Raw genomic sequence first — 24,910 nt, forward strand, 5'->3', positions numbered from 1 at the left:
ATTGCCGACCTCAGCAAACTCTCAGGATACAAAATCAATGTACAAAAATCAGTAGCATTTCTATACACCAATAACATTCAAGCTGGAAACCAAATTAAGAACTCAATCCCATTTACGTAGCCCCCAAAGTAAAATAAAATACCTAGGAATACAGCTAACAGAAGAGGTGAAAGATCTTTACAAGGAGAACTATAAAATGCTGATGGGAGAAATTGTAGACAACACAAATGAAAAAATTTCCCATGCTCATGGGTTGAAAGAATTAATATTGCTAAAATCACCCATTACTCAAAGCAATCTAAAATTCAATGCAATTCCTATCAAATTTCCAATGTCATTTTTCACAGAATCAGAAAAACCAATCCTGAAGTTCATATGGAACCCCCCAACAAATGCCCAAATGGCCAAAGCCAAAGCATTTCTAAGCAAAAGGAACAAATCCAGAGGCATCACATTGCCTGACTTCAAATTATACTACAAAGCTATAGTAACTAAAACAGCATGGTACTGGTACAAAAATAGACACATAGACCAATGGAAGAGAATAGAGAACCCAACAATAAAGCCACATACCCTACAACTTCTGACCTTCCATAAAGTGGACAAAACTAAACAATGGGGAAAAACACCCTATTCAATAAACAGTGCTGAGAAAACTGGCTCACAATACGCAGAAGAATGAAGCTTAACCTCTATCTCACCCTATACAAATATTAACTCAGGATGGATTAAGGACCTACATATAAGACCTAAAACCATAGAAATCCTAGAAGAAAACCTGGGAAAAACTCTTCTGCACATCAGCCTAGGCAAAGAATTTATAATGAAGACCCAAAAAACAAATACAACAAAAACAAAAATAAAAAAATGGGACTTAAACTAAAAAGCTTCTGCACAGCAAAATAAATAATCAACAGAATAAACAGACAACCTACAGAATGGGAAAAGTATTTAGAAATTATGCCTCTAAAGACTAATGTTTAAAATCTACAAGGAACTCAAATAACTCAACAAGAATAAAACAAACAACCCCATTAAAAACTGGGAAAGGCATGAACAGACATTTCTCAAAAGAAGACATACAAGTAGCCAACAAACACATGAAAAAATTCTCAGTATCACTAATCAACAGAGAAATGTAAATTAAAATCACATTAATGTGCCATCTTACACCCGTCAAAATTACTCTAATTAAAAAGTCAAAAAGCAAGAGATGTTGGCATGGATGTAGAGAAAAAGGAATACTCATACCCTGTTGGTGGGAATGTAAATAAGATCAGGCTCCATGGAAAACAGTATGGAGATATCTCAAAGAACTAAAAATAGAACTGCCATTTGACCCAGCAATTCTACTACTGGGTATCTACCCAAAGGAACATAAATCATTATATAAAAAAGACAACTACAGTAATATGTTTATTGCAGCACTATGTATGATAGCAAAGTCATGAAACCACCCTAAGTGTCCACTAATGGTTGATTAAATAAAGAAAATGTGTATATACACCATGAAATACTATGCAGACATAAGAAAGAATTAAATCATGTCATTTGCAGCAACATGGATGGAGCTGCAGGCCATTATCCTAAGCGAACTAACAGAGAGGCAGAAAATCAAATATTGCATGTTCTTATGTATAAGTGGGGGTTAAATAAAGGGTACATATGGACATAAAGATGGAAAAAATAGACTGTGAGCACTCTAAAATGGGGGACATTTGAGGGTTGAAAAATTACCTACTGGGTACAATATCGAATATTTAGGTGATAAGTATACTAGAAGCCCAGTCCCCGGCCATTATGCATGTAATATCCGTGAAACACACAAGCACATGTACCCCCTGAATCTAATTTTTTTTAAATTCAACTTTTCGTCTCTTCATGCTCATATCCCAGTAGCTAAATGTGGCTAGTTTTTCTCCAACCATTTAGAAACAAGTCTCATTTGAAGTTCTTGACCATAAACCTCAATGGGGTCCCCAGATCTGCCTGGTAATCCTTCCTGAAGCAGGGGGCTTCTGGGCCACCACATTCTCTTGATTCTCCTTCTTCCCTACACATCATTGCTTTTTTCTCTCTTTTGCTTTTTGTCCTCATCTCCTCAAATGTCTCAAGGTTTAGTCCTTGGACCTCTTTGTTCTCTACATTCACTCTAGATGATTTTTACCCAACCCCATGGTCTATATGCGGGCCATTCCAAAATAGTTATTTCCAGGGTGGACTGACTCCCCAGTTAATTAGTGAGACTCCCTTCAGAGTCATCCATTGTGTGCCACTGCCTTCCTAGAATTTCCACTTGGACGTTTTATAAACATTTCAACTTTAACTTGTTCAAAGAGGAGCTCTTGGGTTGCTTTCCTAAACTTGCTACTCACCCAACCTGCCCTGTCTCAGTAAATGACTACTCCATTCCTCCAAATGCTTAGCTTCCACCTCTCACCATCTCTACCACCTTTTACTCAGATGCATCATCAGCCCTTACTTGGATTACTGCCATCGTCCCCAAACTGTTCTTCTGGCCTCAACCCTTGTGAAAATGTCATCTCCACACAGCAGACAGAGTGACTCTTTCAAAACTTTAGTGAGGTCATGACATCCCTCTGCTCATCATCCTAATGGCTTCACATCTTATTCAGAATAAAAGAGGAGTTCATTCATTCTCTAGTGACCTGGCCCCTGTCCTCCCTGGGGGCTCATTGCTAGCTCTCTCCTCCTAATTCATGGCACAGTGCCTCCATGTTGCTCTTCAAACACACCAAGCACTTCCCAGGGCCTTTGCACTTGCTGGTCTGGAATACCCCCAGACATCTCCATTATTTGCTTCCCCACTTCTTTTTAAAATGTCTTCTCAAAAAAAATTCTCTGACCATTTAATCTGAGATAATAGCCCCCACCCACATTCCCTAATCCCCCAATTTCCTAATTTTGTTTATATTTTTTCATAGAATTTATAATATTCAAAAAGTATTATGCAAAAATAATATCTCCCCCTCTAGTTGAGTGTAGATTTTCAAGGGCAGACTGTGTCTGTTTTGTGCACAATTATAACTACAGAACTTAAGATATTGCCTGGCATACACTAAGCACTGAAAAAATATTGTCAAATGAATGAATGAATGATGATCCTGAGATCCCTTCCTTTGGGGAACAGAGGAAGATACAGAGAAAAGTTATGTTTAATTCATTCCTTCATCATTTGAATTCCTGAAGAGAATCTGGCTATATCCTATATATTAAGGAGTTTAGAAAAACAGTAGCCACAGAACAAGCTACAGCTGAGTTAGTGATTATTTTAGCTGAGAGTTCACTACATGTCTATTAACAGATCAGCTTAGGCAGAGAAAAAGCAGGTTTCTGAAAATTGCTTTACATAGTTTTTAATGTCAAATTGCATTTCAGACAACTTTTATTACTGTTGTATAAGCAAAGCTAAAGGGGGTCTTTAGCTGTATGTATACACAATGTGGCATGGCAACCATTGGCAACACATGTTTATTGAGGACTACCCTGTACCATGTACAGCCATCATGTACCAGAAGACAAAGGGAATGAGGTCCAGGCCTTCAGAGTCTAGTGTGGGGTTTCTCAACCTTGGCACGATTGCCATTTTGGGCCAAATGACTTTGTTGAATGGGGCTGTCCTGTGCATTGTAGGCTTTTCAGATGCATCCCTGGGCCATCTACAGACTAGATGACTAGATGTGGTAGCAAGCCCCAAACTGACAAACAAAAATTTCTCCAGACATTGCCAAATGTCCCCTGGGGGGCAAAATCCACCCACATCCCCATTGAGTACTATTGCTCTAGTGGGAAGATAGAAAAAATACTATATATGTGTAATATATATTATATATTGAAGCATAGAAGGCAGTTGTGGTAAAGTACGTAGTACCTAGACAGTTAAGAGCAATGAAGGCTAGAGGTGTTTTATAAGGGGAAGGGTTCAAAGTTGACTTTCTAGATAAAGAAAGGACCAAGTCTCCTCTAAGGTTTAAAAGGTTCCTTTTGACCGACACTGGCTGGGGAAGACCTGGACAGATAAGAGTTCCAGGAAATCAAGATGTTGGACACAGAGAATGAAAGAAAAAGAATGTTACTAAGAGGAGGGGATTCAATTTCTCTTTTGCATCCTCGTTCTTACTATTCCCCACATTGCCTATAATTACATTAGTAAATTGTCTCTGTAAATATAACATAAAATACAATGAATGTGGCACAATTAGAACAGGTAGATTTTCTTTTTTTTTGGCCAAATGAGGAAAGCTAATTCAAATCCAGAGCTGATTAAAATTCATTTTAGACATTCAAAAAGAAAGAATTTGAGAAAAAGACCTCAAAGGTGAAGGAATTGGAACTCTAAAAAGAATTTTCCCTTCACTGCATTAAATGGAGTGATTCTGGGAATTAAGAGGCTCTAGCATTTTCTTTGTCTTTTCCCCACCCACCACCCTGTCTTGCATCCTTACGTAGCTGTTGAAGCTCTTCCACACATATCATTTGACGATGATGTGAATTTGTCTCTGGTAAGTCTATCTCAACTGGCTAGCTTCTCCCTGCCCCCAGGAATATGTCTGGACCTCATTGGTGCTGTGTCCTCAAGGAACTAGAGATGCAGGTTCAAATTCCAGGTTCAGAGGCCTCTTGTATATCCAGCACGCTTGACATGACAGAAAAGAGATGAACTTTGTACATGCTTTTTCCTTCCTTTCTCCTTCACCTCCTTTGTTTCTTTCCATATGGCATCCCTATGGTGGCTTCAGTGACTGCCTATATGACACACCACATACCCAAATTGATTTGTTACCGTCTGAGCCTGCATCTGCTCTTCTCATACAGGACTTATTTCCCAAAATTTCAAACCTAATTGGGTTCCCCTCAACCCAAATTGGCATCTTCTATGTTCCACGGTTAAAAGCACATTTGAGAAAATTTTGACCTATGGTTTAAATACTCTTGGTTTCCCTTTTCCCATTTCCTGACTAGTTTCCACTTTTTCTCTATATGCCACGGAAGGACAAATTCAACATTGATTAAAATCTAGGAAATGACTAAATTCAATAAGGAATAGGAAAACATTATGGTCATTTTCACCAAATGGGTCAAACTAAGTTCAGATTTTATTAATAAATGTGTTTCTTTGTAAGAGGTGTTTTATGAAAAAACCAAAACCAAAACCAAAACGTGACATATGCCCAACAGTCAAGGGTGGAAAACAAGACACACCTGTTACACAGGACATTCAAAGAAAAAATGGTGAAATAAAAACAGAAGTCTTCATGTTTCCTGAAAAATCTTCATTCTGTGAATGACAGATGCTAGCTGGAATGGGCCATTCATAAGTCACAGATGAGATGCTGCTCACTTTCATTTAAAGAAAGTAATATAACTATTATTTTTGGATCCTAAGCAACACTTAATCCAGTGCAGATCTTCACTTGTGTTTTTCAAAGTTATTCAAAACAATTTTTTGGAAGCATAAATTCCAAGGTGTTTCATTTGTCACAAAGTGAAATGGGCACCATACATGGAACCTGCCATTCTGGTCTCATGAAAAGCATCCTTGAAACTCACTATAAGTGGGTTTCTTTATTTTCAATGCAAGTGAGTATCCATGATAGTGCTCTAACATTCGTGTTCTAAACAGGAACCTCAACCATTGTAATTCTTATTCACACATGAATCTTTCAGAAAACAAATGTAGCATTTTTAATTGCAGTCAAGTTTCTGAGTGAAGCATTTTTTGTTCTTACAGATGATTCTCAGTACTATTCGATGCATTGATTGATATCAGTCAACATGCCTCACCAATAAGCTGATGGGTACACTTCACAGATATTCCAGATTCATACAGTGCAATGTTTCACAACACATAACACCATGAAATCACTGTATGAATCCAAGAATTCCTACCTCTCTTGTGGTTTGCAACTTGAACAGAAGAAACTGTTGACAAAGCTAATTTGGGAGCAACTGGATAGGTTTAAAAGAATGAACAGTAAATTAGAAACAATAGTGAAACGTTCAAACTGTAATAACTTATCACCAACCCACTTGAAAACAGCCCTAAATTAAGAGACTATTTGTATCTGTTGTTTCTGGGAGTTTGTTTCAATCACAAAGTAAGGCTTGTATTTGGCTGACAATGGTTCAACATTGTCAGTAATACAATTTAGAAGTTTTCTTTTCAGAGGGAAAAATAATTACCATTTAAATCAAGAATCCAGTGAAGCAAGGATTGTTCCCATAACAATATGGATAGTAGCATCCCCTACTGTCAATCTTTTAAAATAGGAGTTGTGTTGTCAGTTGACATTATCATTGCCTGGGTTCACCATGACATTCTGTGTCATGATAAACTATATGACATATACACCATTTAGACTATTTTTGTTGAACTAATTAGGCATCCTAGAACATAGTCAGTCCCAATAGTCAGCCATTCAGCAGCATTTAGGCCTATCTCAGAGTCACCTTGAACACATATACCTTTAAAAGTTGTAGTCTTCTCAGCATTTGTTACCTTTTTGATGATATCAGCTTGTTAATGGCAGGGATTTCTCTCTATGTTTGCCTGCCATTTCTTTTCCGATTATTCATGAAGAGTTGTTTGTTAAATAGCCAAAACAGAATAGAGCCTGATGTTCTTTGCAGACGCTGACAAGATAAATTATGGCTGCATAGAACTGGCCTCTGCTACAAAGTGCACCTTTCGCTAACATTTCAAAATTTAAGCACTTTGCTCAACTGTGCTGCTTCTCAATAGATTCATTTGAACTCATTCTAAGAAAGTGCAACTGGTATTACATAATGATATTTCTGAAAGTGTTTTGTCCTGTGACTCTCACAGACAACACAGCAAAATAATTAAATGGGCCTATTTCAGGTTTTGAACAACGCATAATCTTGTTCAGCTCAAAACTCACTGTGGAGAAGTGTTGTCTTAGAGCCTGTGTTGTATAATTTGTTAACTATGAAATTCAATAGGAAATACCGAGTGACATTTCACTGAAGATGCTGTCGTTGAACTTGCCAAGGAATAAAGCCACTAAACCTCTTCTGAATCCTCCTAGAATTATACTAATAGGGGCGAGATTGATCTGTATTTCTTCTTTCATATACGTATGCAGAAACTTGAAAAAATTCATTTGGAGCAGATGATTAAGATAATTCTATTTGCTAGTAATATATGTATCTAGGACAGTCTAGATTTCATCACTCTGATCAAGGACTGAAAATGCAGCCCTTCCAATTTGACTCCTCAACAAATTGCTAATATATTTTGTTTTGCTTAGCAGCTATTTCCTGGTTCCTCCTTTTGCTCATTTCCTTTTCCATCTGTATTCATTAGAGTTCAAAAGGAACATCCTGTATATAACTAAGGAAGGTGGAAGCCAAAGATGTGCCTTTTTTTTGAAGAAGGAAGAAGGCAAAATAATACAATATTATATTAAAATAAATTCCTATTTATACATGACTATATATATCTATGGGCTAGATGTTAATATAAATTTAACATTACACTGCAGCTTATGAAGTTTATTGCTCAGCCTTTAAAAGTTCTCTTTCTTCCTGAGTAATCACATTTCTGTCTATCAGTGTTGTTTTCTTTTTTCTTTTTTTTTTTTTTCTTTTTCTTCTTTGACATTAGGAGTCAGAAAATAATTCCTGCTCTAAGGACAGAAAGAGAACAGATTGCTCTAAATGCTGGAACACATGAATGTTAATTAATAAAGAAGATAAAAGGAAAAGTTCCAACAAGGAAAATTTACTGTGATGTGAAAGACAGGAGAGAGAGAGAGAGAGGAGGGAGGAGGTAGGGGGGAGAGGGAGAGAGGAGACAGGGAGTGAGAAAGAGTGTATGAGAGAGGCTAAAGGGAGGGAGGAAGAGAGGAAAAAGGAGGAAGGGAAAGAGACAGATTGCTCCAAATTTTTGCAAGTCAATATGGAGCAATAGTCAGAGAAAACAGATCTGTCAGGTGTCACAATACTACCTCTATGTATTTTCCCAGACCCTCAGTACAACTGAGGTACCAGTTGGTTGACTTAAAAATAAGAGGAAGACATTGAAAGGATGCCTGTGCCACTCACACATTTTTAAGTCTTGTTTGTCCTCCACACTGTGGTGGTAACAGGAGTCTAGACTTCTCTTGGGACTGACTGACCTTCATTGTAATCTGGTAAAGGGCTTTTTAACTTCCATGCCATCTAATTTTCCCCTTCATCTTTCACTCTAATATTTTTGGGACACTCTTCATATTAGAAAAAAAGATTGAATTATGATTCTTTCAAAGACATAGCATTCATGATAATGCTCTTATTTTGTGCTAAAAATGGCATATAGGATTTTCCCCCAAACACGTGGGATTTTATGTCAGTAGGAATTTTACATGCTCCTACCTTGTTTTGGGTTAGAAACCTCAAGGGAAGAAATATTCGGCCATATCCTATTAAACTTTGGAGGATCTGCATGCATCAGGAAAAATCAGGGTATGTTATTTTCAGCTATAATGTCATTTGGTCTAAACAGAAAATTATATGGATAAAGACACAAACCACACATCTGCTCTTTAACTTGGCTGTGATGCACTTAAACAAAACATGACTCCCACATCAAACAAGAGCAAGCAATTGATGATTCCCAAAACATTGAATGGACATTAAATATATAGCTACTTCCCTAACAAAGCTACACATTTACTTTTAAAATAAGGTAGAGTGTTCTTACACACACACAAAAATACAAATAAGGACTTCAGCAATCCAAACCATTATGTAAAGCTGGTGCCTGAAACTAGAAGATAACACTAAAGAAATAATTTCTCACTTGAGGATTCCATTCTCCTCAATTTATATTTACAGATATGAACTGGTTGCATTCGTCTTTTGTGATGGATTCTTCTGGGTATGTTTTAAGTGTGAGCCATTATCTCTGAAAAGGAGTGGATATATTTCCTATTTTTATATGTGTAGTTTCTCAGAAAAGGAAAGAGGGATAACTGGTGGTTTTGGCTTATGGAGAAAAGTCCAAGATGCTTCCAGTTGTATTTAAGGTTTGTATGTATGGGTGTGTATGTATTTTTATGATGCCTTTACCTCAAAATATGTTCCCAGAGTTATTGATTTCAATGCAGAAATCAATAAAAGCATTAATTAATTTAAGAATTGGTATTATTTATGTCTTGGTATTATTTGTGTCTTCCAGTTATGGAAGGCAGAACAGCCAGGCTAGGATTTAATGTTTTTAAACTATTTTTGTGAAGGTGCATAGGGCATGACTATTAAAGCAGCTATTTTATGATGAAAATCCTACCATCTATTGAGTCCAGTCTCAAAACCACATCTCTTTTGTTGTCCTTTGGTACCACCCAGGTCCGTAAGGACGGCTCTTGGCTCTAAATTTCTGTAACCTGTTACTTTCAGTGCTCCTGTTTTCTCACTGATACGTGGACAGGCATGAGTTTTAATACTGCCAGTTAAAATTTTATAGGTCGATTTCTCACCTCTGTAATTGGATTGGATCTCTTTGAAGAAGGGCAAAGCCTTATAGAGGGCTTCAGTAAATATCTGATAATTGAGAAATAGATATCAAGTGGCTATGCTACCGTAAACAGGTATTATCATGTTGTTTCCTCCATAATTAGATTATAGTGCATTCTTCTGAGACAAGAGACTTGCACTATAACTTTGCTTTTTTAAATATTTGTTAGAAAAGCTGACCTGATAGAGCCAACAGAACTGTTGCTCTGTTTCGCTCTGTTCTCATACATATATCCACAAAGGCAAAGGCAATCTTGATGATATCTATGAAAATTTATGAATGAAGAAAGAATGCAATAATTTTCCACATCTGTACTCAAGTGTTATTAAATAAATAAATATTTGGTAACATGTAGGCAAAATATGTAAGTCAATTGACTGAATGTTGCTTTTCACTTGAGCATTTTGATGATGGGTAGATATTGAATGGCAGATATTGAATTAATAGGACAAGCCTATTTGATCTGTGATGATCAGCTTTGAAAAACTATAAATTTGTGTTTTGAGGAAATTAATATTGTCTGTATTCCCAGAAACTGTTTTATTTAATAAAGCTTTCAAAGTATTGGTGTGGTTTTACATAAAAATGTATTTGTATTATTAGTATCAAATTAAGACAATCTTAGTTTGGTGAACTAGCTCTCTCCATCTTTTTCTGTGCAGAAACAAATATAGGTCTTAAGTGGGAGTGAAGTTTGCAAGCTTAATGTTAAGTAGTGACTTGTTTGTCTTGATGAAATGCAAGTACTGGTATGATTTATTATTTTGTTATTGAGCTTTGCCAAGAAATTTAAGTAAAGATAATAATTTTATATTAAATCAATTTTAGAAATGAGTTCTGAAAAATAACACTATAAATTAAACTTTATTTCATATACTAATATTTTAAATATTTGTCTGTGCCTGTATTTTAGTATAACTCCTTTCTTAGTGTTTTATGATTTTTTTCCCCCAGGATGCTGAGGTTCCAGTTTATGGATCTTCTTATATGTATTTAAAAAATTAATGTAGGCCATTCTACTTTCAAATTGCTGAGACTTCTTGACCTGTATGGACTTATCAAGATAGACACCTCACTTACAATCTGTTTCTACTGAGAATATAATTGTCTTCTGTATTGTGTACCTAAAATATTTTCTTGGGCGGGGGAAGCCTTTGTGTTTGCCTGGGAATATAATTCGACATTTTTTTCAAATAATTTTCATTATGTAGAATGCCTAACCTCCTTAAACTACTAAAACTCAGAACCACCAGCAGCCATCATATGAAAATCCTGATCAAATCCATACATATCTCCAGTGGGACAAATTTTATGTGCTCTGCATTTTCCTTGGGAGGAAAAATGTTATCCTGTAAAAATGGATATTGAAATTTGTGGCCTCTAAACTCCTATAGTCTGTTACTGACTGCACATATACATTTTAACATTTGGCCATCATGAGACTTTTTAAGTTAATATCTCATCTTAATTTTTTAAATGTATTTTGTTTTATAATTGCAAGGCCAAGTAAGAAAACAACTTAAAATTAGCCAATTACTCTCTGAGTAATTTTACTTTTTATTCTAATACCTTAGCATGTAGTAAATGCTCAACAAATATTACTAACATTTAATTCCCAGAAGTAAATTAAGCATATTAGAGGCTACTTTAATAGTATGTCTGAGAGCAATTCTATCTTATCACATCCAATTCCAATGAAAGTTTTTGTAGAACATGAAGCTTCTGAGAATTCTTAGTGAGAAAAATTCTTAGCAATGGAAAACAAATTATAATACATCAACAATATTTGTATTGCTTCTTTGTATGAACTGTTGTAGAATGTATTAATTTCATTTTTTTCCCACAAATCAACTAGGGAAAATCTTTGTGTCAATATGAATGTCTCAGAGTGGTGTTTTGTTACAAGGCAAAGGGCACTGGGATTCAGAAGATGAGAGGTCTGATCCCCGTTCTGCCACTGAGGAGCTATCTGGCTGTTAATTTCTCCGGATTTTACTTTCCTTATCTGTAAAACAGGAATGCCAGATAAGAGATTTCTAAGGTTTCTCTCAGCTGACAATTTCCATCACTCCAGTGGTTTTCTCATGGCCCAGCAGCATCATGGTAAAGTTCATGGAAGGGTGACGCCTGTATATATGAGGCATATGCCATTTGGAGAATCTAGTGGATTAAGAATTCCTTGCGTGATGAGGAAATTATCCCTACGTGCCTTGACTATGGACCTTTTGACTGTTGGTGAAACCCAAACTGAATTGAGAAATTATTATAAGGGTGAGGGGAAGGATCACGATATGCTTGTAAATGACAAATCATTCAAGAATAGCTTTTTATGGAAATCACTTCTTCTTAAGGATGCTGGTTCCATACCTTTGGGAAAATTGACTGAATTTGTCTTGAGGATCTCCCTGATCAGGCTCCAAAGACTATGTCTACATATGTAGTATGGAGACCAAAATCACTTATTCCACAACTGCCTCCTTTAAAAAATAAAATATCTGAAATGCCTTTCAGTTGCTATTATTAGTCTGAATTTTCAGATTGTATCTATGGGAAGCCTAGAAAATAATCTATTTAGGATAAATGTATTTAAGATATGGTGCACGTAAATAGAGCTCAGGCTGGGTTAAAAGTCCAGTTCCACCACTTGGACAATTCCTTAACTTCTTTGTGCCTAGCTTTTCTCATCTGCAAAATGGAATAGATAACGACACTGTCTGCTACTCATTGTTGTCAAGACAGAATGAGTTAATATTTGCTTGACATCGTAGTGAGCATTCAGTAAATGTTAGCTCATTCTATTTGTGGTTGCTATTGTAAATAAAAATCAGATTGCTGTACTATAAACAGTTACTGACTTGAAGTAGGAAAATAATGTCTTCCTCTATTTTTTTCAGTATCAATTGTTCTTAAACCAAGTGATCCGATAAGTTAAAAAGATCTCTTAAGATATAGCTTACTTTAGAGAATAATCCAATTCTAGGGCCTCTATCAATTACTATTATTCAGAAAGCAATACAAATTATTTTATAATACTGTGGACAATATTTGATTTTTAACCTTTAATCTGAAAATGGTAATTCCTAAATTTCTTTTGGTTTAGAACCACATCAGCTTAGAATATGAATCAAATACGTAGTTTCTCCATTTTTTTTAAGAACCCATCCCCAAACTGTTACATGACAATTTAGTGGTCGCACTTGAAATCAGTTTTCATGAATGAGAAAAACTGAGACTTTGGTTATAAAAATTAGACTCTGGAAGGAAATATTTTCCTCTTCTGCACCCAAGGAAAGCTCACTGCATTGTAAGTTGAAGAAAACTATGATAGAATTGCTAAACCTGACTGTCTAGTGCTGACATCCCAGTGAGTCAAGCTGCAAAGCAAGCTTGAAACAGAAAATTAAAGACACTTTATTTACATCAAGAAAGCTTTGGAGGTAGAGTTGCTTTAGAATATTAAGTTGCCTTCTATCACACATGGCATTTACTGAGCAGCTTTCAAGTCACTTTGTGGATGGCCTTTAAGAACATTGTAAAATGTAACTTTCCCATTAAGGAAAAAGTTTTCTAATTTTTTTTTCTAGTATTGTCTACCATGTAATATCTCATATTTTAGTTTAATTTATATAAATGAGAAAGTTAATTCTAATGTCATGGTAGAATGAAAAAAGTTCTAGTTTGGAAATTGGACATTGAGCTGGAATCCTGGCTCTGTCATTATTTAGATTTTTTAGGGAATTCATTTAAGACTTGGCTGCCTGGTCTGAAAATGATGAGGTGGATGAGTTGCTTTTTTATTAAGTTTCCTAACAACACTAATGCTTACATAATTTTTGGTTCTAAAATATGGCAACCTGTGAGAAACAGGGTACCACCATGATATGATGTGCGACTGCTGTGAGGATGTTAGTGAACCTTCCTTAAACATTCTTCTTCCCTGGCATATGAGGAAACTATCTGGTGGAGATAAAATTACAAGGTCCCTTTGGGTTTATACAGTCACTACTGTCATTCCTGAGGAAATCTAGAAATAGCATTTTTTTATTTGAAAAAAAATTTTTAAGCACACACCGCATTTGGGACGGAAATAGCATTATTGATGCCCAGAAAGAAATCCACAGGACCATCCTGGCTAATATGGTGAGATCCTGTCTCTACTAAAAATCCAAAAACAAAATTAGCCGTGAGTGGTGGCAGGAGCCTGTAGTCCCAGCTATTTGGGAGGCTGAGGTGGGAGAATGGCGTGAACCCAGGAGGTGGAGCTTGCAGTAAGCTGAGATTGCGTCACTGCACTCCAGCTTGGGCGACAGAGTGAGACTCCGTCTCAGAAAAAGAAAAAAAGAAAAAAAATGAACAAACCAAAACAAAATAAAACAAAAAAACAGAAAAGAAAAGAAATCCACAGGAAACTCCAAAGTTCTATGGGAGAAATCCCCAGAGGCTTGGAGGTAATCTTACCATCTTCGCAGCAACTACCTACTATCAGAAACACACCATCATTAAACAGATGGGGAAAACAGAGTTTAGAGTGATATTGGCAGAGCTCTCCTTGAGATGGCATATCGAATTTTATTTTGTTATAAGCAACTATCTTGATGAAGAAAAATTTTTGGTTTACTGTCGCAGAGTAGGCATAAGCATGCTTCACAATTTGCATAGCTAATTTCACAAACTGTTTCATGTTCTATAAAATATCTGACATCTATACATTTTCTCTCTTCCTCAATATATTGAGGATGTTTGGTGGTAGAGGAATAGTATATTTTGAAAGGGGGAGGTCACAGTCCTCCATCCCTGTCCTCAGACACCATCCATGCTTGTAAGTTCTCCAGCTGACAACACAATAAGGAATCCGAAAATGAACTCTGATTTTTCTCCAGGACTCTACAGTTCCCTGAATAGAAATGGGATCAACAGGTCTTCTAAGGCACAGTGTAATGGATTGGAAAATGTCTAGGGTAGGAGTCAATTAATCTAGAATTTTTCTTTTCTAATCTCTTCCACTTGGTATAATGTTATGAGTGTAGCCTTTGCAGCCAGATAGGCATTCCTGGTTGTACTGCATTGGGCAAGTTATGTGGCCACTCTAAACCTCAGATTCACCATTTGTAAAACAGAATTCTGTAGACGTGGGAATACCTCCCTACAATTACTTTTTCTAGGCAGTGGTGTGGTTAGTTGGACAGCTCTCCATCGATAGTCCAAGAAGACTTCAATTGATAGTCACATCCTTGAAGTAACTGGCACAGTACAGGAATTCATAGTTAACATGTCTAAAGTCTCATCAAATGAAACCTTTTGGAGATCTTGGCAAGTTTTTGCTTAAGCTAGGAATTTCCTGACCCCACAGAGATAACTGGCAAAGGCAGAGATATCAGCTCACACTTAAAAAAAAAAAAAAAAAAGTGGCTTGACATTGTAAGGTCACCTGGGAAAACGCTAATACATGATAAAGTTAATTTGCTCAAGGTGGGCAATTGTTGTCAATAAAGACTGGTAAACTTATTGGATTTTAAAAAAAACATTTAAGTAGGAGATTATTTCAGCTCCTCCATTGGAATATTCGATTTGTTCTTCAGGATTAAAGAGGCAGCTATGTCCTAATGTTCATTCAATTTTAGGATAACCACAAGATTTCATGAATGTGAAATGCCATTTACACAAATATGAAATGGTTTTGTGATGAGGATACTGGGTACATGATAGTCCCAAAGGCATTTCACCTGGGACCTTAGCTTTCCTTCTAGAACATCAGCAAACAGTTCAAAATTAATGTAGCACACCATGCAATTTGCCTATCGCTACACTAGCCTGATAATTTTTTCCTCATTACATAAAACCTAATTAGTTAAAGGGCAATTCAAATGAAACTTTTATTTGGGGGATTTAGAAGTATTACAGCAAAGGGAAAAAAAAACCCCAAACAAACACTGCAGCTCTCTGTATAACATGAATGTGATTATTAATAACCTTTGGGTGGGAAAATGATTAACCTTGTTATTTTCTTCACTATCCAGGTTTCTACAATAAATCAAGACTGCACAAAAATATTTGGATGCTGTATGGAAAACAACTTTTACAAGGTCTCCAACTGGCATAAAATGTTTTCAAGTATGAAAACATCTCTGGGCTTCCTCAACAGGCTGATAGATCCCTGCAGGTAGCACTTCCCTTGTTTAATGGCCTTGCCAACTAAATCAAATTAGAGATGAATTTTTAACTCTGTGATGAAGACACTGCTTATTATGAGATAAAACAGGACAATTAGCTATTTCCCTTAAGTGAACTGTTGTTTTAAATTGAATAAGTTAGGGGTGGGGGACAGGAGAGGAATAGCCAAACACCTTCCTCAGTATTCTATGCTTCATATAACATACTTTCAAACAGTCATTTGAAAGTAATTTAAGGAAATAATCTAGAGTCAGGTTCACAAAATGTTTACATCTCTCTTTTCTTTTGTTTGTATTATTTAAAAAATTCTATTTATTTCAAAACTCCAAGAGTTCGAAATGGTCTTCTTTGATGTGATCTTTGTTTTGTGAATAGTTTAACTTTAACCTCTGACTCATCTGTCATTTGCTTTTGTAAGAAGTGATAATCACCCACACAAATGTATTTGCACATTAGGCCAATTCTTGCTGGTCTAATTATGCTTTTTATAATATAATGTTTAACATAATTTGTGTAATCATTTGCTTTTCAGGACCAAAGATCAGATGATATATATTAGAAGGTAATGATCAGTTTATCACTTGAACAAAAACACCCACACCAAGCCAACTATTACTTTGGATTATCAGCAGCAACAAATATTCACTTGGATAAAATCATGAATTCTACTTATAAGTGCATAATATACTTTATTAAAAAACGCAATCTGAAGGAATTCCTACCACATCAGGTAAAGTGAAGACATAAGTCTCAAAGGCTACAGATTTATTTTGGGATTCATTAATTGCTGACAATATCACCAGCATTTTTTCAGCCATGGTCAAAGCAGATCAGAATGACTGAGTTCTAAGTCAAGTATCCTTAGGATTATGGGAAACCTACTTGTTAATAGATAGACAACAGCAAGTACGAATGACCTTAATGGGAAATTTGTTTCAAAAACATTTTTAGCAGATGATCGGAAAGGATGACCCCTCTGTCCATGCATTTGAACCTTAATACAGGCGTTGGCATTTTGAGATCTATACTGAAATTTATTAGGGCTCCAAAACCTTTAATCACTGTGTATACAGAATATATATGTAAACTGATGGCTATTTACATCAATAATCTACATCGATAATATACATCATTTATTTTCCTTGAGCTATGCTGTGATAATCGGGGTCTCATGGGTGTTACATCTATTATAATGGTATCTTTCTATATAGTTAGTGGAATTATAGTCATTGATTCCTTCTTTGGGGTAATGCAAAAAGCACTGGCAAACACTCATAACTTAGCTAAATATCCAAACAGCTTCCTTTTCTCTGGCTTGCACCTTGAAAACCCCATTCCCCTGCCCTCTGGAACAGGCAGTGTCATCTACGTGTGAATTCTTGCCCTTTGGAGAGGAAAGGAATCCATGAGTGCACACAACAAGCACCTTATAAGCCCACAAAGAAGGAACTTTCAAATGCCATTAAAGCAGCCTAGAAGATACAATCACGTTTGATGGTTTTACTGTAACTCTTTACCTTAAAAGCCAGGCAACAGGTAAGCTAGTCATGTGTGATGTTGGGTGACCTCTGGAAGCTCTTATATCCTGCTTGCTGGAAATCTGAGAAAATACCCATTGCATTCTAAGCAGAACAGCCAGAGGCATATTGAAGGGAAAGTCCAAAATATCACTTTTAGTCAGAGGGTTTTTATTAGGAGTAAATTTTCCTAGGTTCTTGATAATAAAGGTTAATATATTTTTTTCAAAGGCACAACGAAGCATCCTTTCAGGTCACCACTGATTTCAAAACAAAACAAAACAAAACAGAAATTTCCTGATTTGGTGTGTAAAAGGTCAACATCTGCTGATGCTTAGATATGGGGAATGTGGTGGAGGCGGCCGAATGGGATGTCGAGTGAGCAGTACAGTTAGAGGGGCCATGCAACATACAACTGACACTCCAAACGGAAAGACACCCCAACGCCAAAGAACTACTTTTCCATCCATCCATTTCTGAAACTTCTGACAGGCCAGATCACTATAGCACCCTCAATAATCTGTGTCAGCTTGCTTCTACTTGCTTCCCTGTTGCACTAAAATGCACGTGCAAATGCAATTGTCAAGGCCTGAAAGGAGCACATTGTGGGGTATATATAGTTAGGCAAATGCCAAGGGGGATGCTAAAGCAGAAAAATTAGACTATTAGAGCTGAAGGTTTTCATTTGCAAGTTTGTAACACTGATGCTGTTTCAACAAGATCACAAAGACGATGCTGTAGCATTAGGCTGGTATCTCTAAATGGATGTGAACACTTCTATTTACAAAGTGGCCAATTTTCATGGCATTTACCACATCTAGCGCTTAACAAATCAGTGTCCAGGCCTATTCACAAGCTCAAGTAAACTGGGTTGATTTATAAATTGGGAAACCTGACTGCGCATTTATAAGAAGCAGGAAGTTGCTTTATCCAAATTATCAGAGTATTGCTTTTTAGATGGATGCTGGGAATCGCAATTATTCAATGGCTATTTACACTGCGATCACCCTGCCTGGCACAGCACCTATGACACAAGCCTGTGAGGGGGTGACACTACAGTGAAAATTCTCTCCGCTTACCATGCATAATCTTGCTTCCTCAGTAATTTATTTCTAATCAGTTACTTAGTAGTTGTTCAAAGATTTTAGCCATTAGAGATAAAGGGTGCAATATATAAAAAATATGTAAAATTTTGCTCTGTAAAGTTACTGGGCATTTTCTTAATGCGAATTTCCGGCTTGGCATGAGGGCACCATTATTTTACACATGAAGCAGGAGCTACACCTGGTGCTCCCATGATAGCTGGAAGACAGTTCTTTGTAGTGATGCTGGAGAAGTGTTCTATAGATGGTTGAAGGGGGGTTTCTCTCCAATTGCTTAGATTCATACTAACAGATTTATCAAAGGAATTTCTAGTACTCTCACTCCCAAATTCTGCACATTTTTTTATACTCTTTCTATATCAAACTCAAAGCTAAGTAGTCAAGAAGACATAGATCATTGTATTTTAGGAGGGAGAAATGAATGTACAGATTCTCTTTATCCTTTATCTCTCCAGAAAGACTACTGATCACAAACTTGCCTGTTTCAGGCCTTCACAAAATCTAGAGTTTAATGCATTAACAAAATTCCCTCCCCTTGGTTTCATGGACTTTTTCTTGGGTTCTAATGCATATACCCAAGGCATTCATTGGCTTTCATTTTCTGCTTTTTAAAATTATGTTAGACATCCAAATCCAGTCTAAGAGAGAGAGTTCAATTTGTTTGTTGGTTACTAAGTATGGATAAATAGGACTACTTATATTTTTGCTAAATGATGATGATTATCTAAGGAATTGCACCTGAGTCTAGGTAGCCCTCACTGGTTAAGAGTAGTCAGAAAAGTCGTAGCACTGCCATGTTCATGGAGTTATGCACAAATAATAATTTTATCTGTGTTCTCACCAAATCTGTGCAGAAAACCAACACAAAAATGCAATTCACAAAGAAAATACCTTATTACATCAGAAATGGACACTGGGAAAATAGATCTGAGGAGCGGAACAACAAAGCAAAGCTAGCCTAGACTTGGTTTGGTGGTTTTTTTTTGTTTTTGTTTTTGTTTTTACTTACTACCAATACTGGAAATACTGGGGATACCTGGAGAGAAAGAAAACAATAAAGAAAAGCTGTTAGCTATTTATTAGTACATAACATCTTTAACTTAATATAAAAATCTTAGAAACTTGACACTTGATAACATTCAGACTATTAGGAAATTAGCACACACACAAAATACATGTGTACGTATATATGCATATACACATTTTATACACACACACACACACACACACACACACACACACACACAATTTCCAGCAATTGAAACCATTTTGTTTCATTCTAGAACTCCTGGGCTCATCAGAGTTGGGAAGTTAATACTCATTTCGGCATCTGGTCCAAGTAAGCCTTTTGACATCCAACATTTTGTGTTTCCCTATAAGGTTAATGAACATTTGTATGTGGTTCAAACTAGATATTAAACCAGGCTTAAGTTATGGGTACAGGGTACCAAATATACACTCTATGGACCTGTGCAAATATATTCGCATATGCAATAGACCTTTTAAAATGTGTTATGAGATTCATGTGTTAGCTGTTGAAAATCACTTGGCATTTTATTTGATTAATTTCATATAACTATCATTTTTATTCTTTTACTTGTCAGATATGTGGATTAAACTCTGTAATAGAAACTTAATTGAGCAGAATAATTCAAGAATACATTAGGTTGTGTATATTGATCACGGGCTTCATCGATTTTTCAGCTTTCACTTTAATTCACAAATTGTGCTAAGGTAGAGAAGCCATTTCAGAATATGGCTGGACTTGGTATAAATGTGGACATGAATTTAGTCTGTATCTAACCTAGCATTATAGTGCTGTGACCAATAGTCTGGGCTCAGAAGCCAGGCTCTCTGAGTCTGATGCTTGACTCCAACTCCTAAATTTTCACTGACCACATGACTTCGGGGCAAGTTGCTTTTGCCCTCAGTAGCTCAGTTTTTTACCTCTTAGGGTTGCTGCAAGAGTTATATAAACTGATAGATGTAAATCACTCAGAGTATTGCTTGACAGGTAGTATGTACTAGGTCCATCTTTGCTATGATTACTATTATTGTTATAGCTCATTCACCAAGCCACATTATGATAGATGCTGTTAATTAAAAGCCAGAGATTTACATCTTCACCACTAATTTGGGTAGGAGAGCATGCGATGGAAATCAGACAGAACTCAGTGAGAATTCTGCTTTATACTGCCTTGCTGGGTGATTTTAGGCAAGTCTGCCAGCTTCTTTGCACTGTTTCCTCATCTGAAAAAGGGCTAATAAGATCTACTGCATAGGGCTGCCATGAGGATCGAATGAGATAATCCATAAAAATGTCTGACACATGGTATGCGGCCAATAAACGATAGCTGTTAATGAGTTGTTCAGACTTGTTCTTCACATCACTGAAGTATAGTAACAGGTGGTAACTGCAAAAATCATTAAGGTTCTATTTTAGTATTTGTCTTTGAACAACAGCCCTTGTTTTATTTTAACTAATCATTTTAGCTTGGTCGGAGATTTCTAGCTTTGTATTCTTTAAAACCAAAAACTATTTTCCTATTTTTTAGTGGATAGGAGAGAATAAGAAATTAAGACTTACTCTGAGTCTTTTAAACCCTGGAAAGAATGAAGTCTTAATTTTAGTTATTAGAAACACAAAAATATCTTGATTTTAAATGCTCAGAATTTGTAGTTCTTCAGCTTAATTCCTGATCAACCAAAACTAGAAATCCAAATTTCCATGTCCATGTTTTAACTCCACCGTATGAATCTCAAGCTGAACGTGATTTCTGCAAAGGACTGCTGAATTCCTGACCTGACACTTCAGTAGACTACCTTTGCTGCTGTGTGACAGTGACTCGATACTGAATCTTTATTTTTTTTGCAAATCCTCTGTTGAGTGAGATATGATGGCAGCATCACAATTTTAGTATCAATTGCAGAAGTTCCAAATTTCCCCATGATTGAAAATCCTGCTCCATTGCAAGGCACTGCTTGCCTGCTGTAATCCACCGAAGAGAATGGAAGTTGGGATGGCAGGAAGAGACTTTTCATGTCTTTACAAACTTACATGGTGCCAGAAGGCCAGGCATTATGCAAGGCAGAGATCTCAGGGTGTTTGGCACGATACAATGAAGAAGAAAGCCACAAGACTGTTTGATGCAGTATTTGCTGCAGCTGAATACTTTAGAAAGATGCAGAAATTTTTTCATTCCTTTGGGGGTACCAGGGCAGGGGAGCAATGTTTGTTCCAAGTTTCCAAACCTCGCCAAGCAAGGCTATTAGGAGATTCTGTTTTTCTCATGAAGATGTTTTCTATTACCTAACATTGGTTGCTTAAAATTCAGGCTGTTCCTCATTTTGTGGCTTACAATTTTTTGAGGTGCTGCCAGATGAGTCATTTTTTCTATTCCTCTGCTGTAAAATGGGAATTGCTTAGAAAAGATTTTTAAACTGCTCATTTGAATAAAGACCTTTGAAGTTGAAAATGTCTGAACACCAAGGGATGTCCACTACTATATTTTAAAATATCATTATTTTTTTCTAATGCTTCTTATTTTAATGTCCAAATACCTTGTTTGTGGTTCTCCACAGATAAAGAATTGAATAAACTCATAAATCCACTAGAAAGGCTACAGGTAAGCCAGGAGAAATTCCTCAAACACTCCAGGGGATAAGACAGAAAGGGTTAGAAATGAACTGCAACAATTTATTTCATGAACGGTGGGGTGTCTTTGGGGTTTGTGAGGAATGAATCAATGAATGCAATTCCATCTTACAACAAACAGTGACTATGTCTAAAAGCCACAGGAATGAGAGTCAGATTGTGCTTAGGAAAACTGTCTAGGCACATGTTGGCAGTTTTTTAGCATTCTCTGTGAAGTGACAACTACCATGTAAAGAATATTATTACCTTCGAAACTGAGCTCAGAAGTTATTTATTTCCTTCCTCCTCCACATCCCTGACGTGAGTTAGCTACTCTCTCCTTTGTGATCCCATAGCATTTGGTACAGGCCTCCATGATCAATTTATCAACTTGTTTTTGCATTTTTTTAAATGTGTTTGCCTGACAGATCTGAGGGCACAAGTTCCATGCCTTGTTCCCTTCTGCACCTGTTGGATCTGCCTGGGACAATGTCTGATGACATAAGCGTTGCTCAATGTATATTGGATCAAAAATTTATTACTTATTTCCATGAAACTTTCTATCATTGTGAAAACATCACTTTTTGGTCAAAGGGTGATTTTATCCCCTATAAAGTGTTCCACTGAGATTTCTCAGAGTTCAGGATTAATGGATATTAATTGTTAACACTAATAATACATCTTGTCTTTGAACACATGCAACATTCTTATAACAAGAGTTAGGCAATGTACAAATTCCTTTTATCACTTTGCCTTCCATGAAACTCAGAGCTCAGTTTGATGCTCAGCTGGGGAAACTGTTTAGCATTTAGTGTTTGGCATATTTTCTTTCTATTCTTTTTCTCGGATCTTCTGTTTAAATTCCATTTTTTGACACTCTTATTTGTATTTGTCTTTTTTCCTAACACACCCAGGGGCAAGTGCAGACTTTGTGGGACATAAAATGTGTACAATTCTGTGACTTCTCTTTAAGAAAAATAACTTAACATTAAAATATAAAATTATACATATATATAAATTAAGAAGGAGCTCAGTGAGGGATCCTGAAGTTTAAGCTTCATTAGCTTAAATTCACTTCTGGAGCAACCTCAAAAATACTTGGGAAAGATAAAGAGATGACAGGTAAATTAAAAAGAACGGAAGGAAGGAAAGATACTAGATAAGTTCATTCAGAAAGAGTGATAAAAAATGAAAGCTGAAAGGGATTTAAGACATCATCTTCTTCAGCCCTTTCATTTTATAGAAGAGGCATAAAGAGATTCAAGTGCCTTGTCCAAGTCCATCCCTTTATAGTCAACATCGGAGCATGTAATTTCTAGTCCCTGTGTGAGGCATTGTTAAATTTGTGCAGAGGAAATGAAGCACAGGTGTGCATGAGGGTTTTTTTTTTTTTTTGACAGAGTCTTGTCTTGTCATCCAGGCTGGAGTGCAGTGGCTTGATCTTGGCTCACTGCAACCTCCACCTCCCGGGTTCAAGCAATTCTCCTGCCTCAGCCTCCCGAGTAGCTAGGATTACAGGCGCATACCAACACGTCCGACTAATTTTTGTATTTTTAGTAGAGATGGGGTTTTGCTGTATTGGCCAGGCTGGTCCTGAACTCCTGACCTCAGGTGATCCACCTGCCTCAGCCTCCCAAAGTGCTGGGATTACATGTGTGAGCCACCATGCTTGGCCCCGGTGCATGAGTTTTAACAGAAGTTTCTGCAATTAGTACTATTTTAATAATAACGCTTCTTCTAGAATAGAAATGTCACTTCAACCACAGAAATACATACGTGTTGAGTAAGCCAAAGGGCTATTATGCTACCATATGCTGAAAAAATGAGAAAGCACTTGTCTTGCAGGTACTTGCAATTATTCTTTCCTCAATCAGCCCTTCCTTCTCCCACTTATGTTTGTTTTAAAGATATTCTGCTGCAATTAGGGGGGGTGAGAACCTAGTAGAATTACACAAAATAATAATGTGATGTTTTCTTCTTTTTAAATAAGTTTACTACTCCCCCAACCAAGTAAATAGCTTAAGGGTACACTGTTATGCTTAAGGAAGTCAAAATGATGATCTCAAAAATAAATACCCTCCTCTTCAGAAGCTGATTAATACAGTGCTAAAAGCCATAACTCCTTTTGAGAATCAATGGAAGATTCAGCGGCTTTTCATCAGGAAGGAAGCAGAAGGGATAAGGATTTGGCATGCTTCAAATTGAGAGGAAAAATTACCACTGTTGTGATAGATGGTTTGAAAAACCCATCAAGTAGGTAACTAGATCTTATAGCCAGACTGCAGCCGTCAGGAACTCTAACTCCAAAAAAACTTCTTCAAGTTGAAGAAAAGGCGGATAATGAGTAAGAAAACATTCTGCAGATTCATTTGTATTCCAGAGGAATTACTTCCAATGTTCTTCCAGTCCTGGCCCCTAGTATAAACTGCTGTTGATAGGAGATGCAATGAGTTGTCTCCCAGGAACTTGAAAGTGAGGGAAATAAGATCACCTTCAAAGAAGTATGCTGTGAAGTCATCACATAAATGATCCAAGCAGAAATGGCTACAGTCATCTTATAGCAGTAGCAGAGCTTGGGGCCTGAGTGTGTGTGGCAGACTCAACAGAGGTGACATTAACCTGACTTACCATGTTAGCATATCTGAAGAGTGGAAGAACTAGCTAATCAGAAGGTGGAAGCCTCGCAAAAGGAGCATCCTGACACACATGGTGACAGTACCGTCCTAGCATGGTCTCAAGAGCCGGGAGTGGTAACCTGCAAACTTTCAGACCTTCAGTGTCCTGTTGGCATGAAGAAGGCTGACCCTGAGGCAGGATGGATGGGTCAGGATGTTTCAGCCTGATGTTATTAACATTCAAGTCATTCAAATTTCCTGATCCCATGCTCACGAAGCAACCTCCTGATTATTATCTGGCTCTGCACATAGACTTAATTACAGGAAAGAGA

The 24,910-nt window shown here is 36.7% G+C and overlaps 1 protein-coding gene across 14 annotated transcripts in view; it reads right to left on the reverse strand.

Moving 5' to 3' along the window:
• Positions 1 to 24,910, reverse strand: part of NTNG1 (netrin G1) — a 365,560-nt gene that overhangs the window by 54,754 nt on the left and 285,896 nt on the right. For 8 of the 14 annotated variants that reach the window (XM_063652406.1, XM_063652350.1, XM_054442081.2 and 5 more), the window contains exon 5: positions 19,339 to 19,365. In XM_063652406.1, the coding sequence (XP_063508476.1) occupies positions 19,339 to 19,365 (27 nt within the window). Of the gene's footprint in view, positions 1 to 5,910; positions 5,971 to 8,397; positions 8,464 to 19,338; positions 19,366 to 24,910 lie in introns of all 14 variants that reach the window. The other 6 variants (XM_054442147.2, XM_054442105.2, XM_054442117.2 and 3 more) reach the window with 2 other exon arrangements.

This window comes from Pongo pygmaeus, chromosome 1 (assembly GCF_028885625.2).
Source record: "Pongo pygmaeus isolate AG05252 chromosome 1, NHGRI_mPonPyg2-v2.0_pri, whole genome shotgun sequence".
Classification (NCBI taxonomy): domain Eukaryota; kingdom Metazoa; phylum Chordata; class Mammalia; order Primates; family Hominidae; genus Pongo; species Pongo pygmaeus.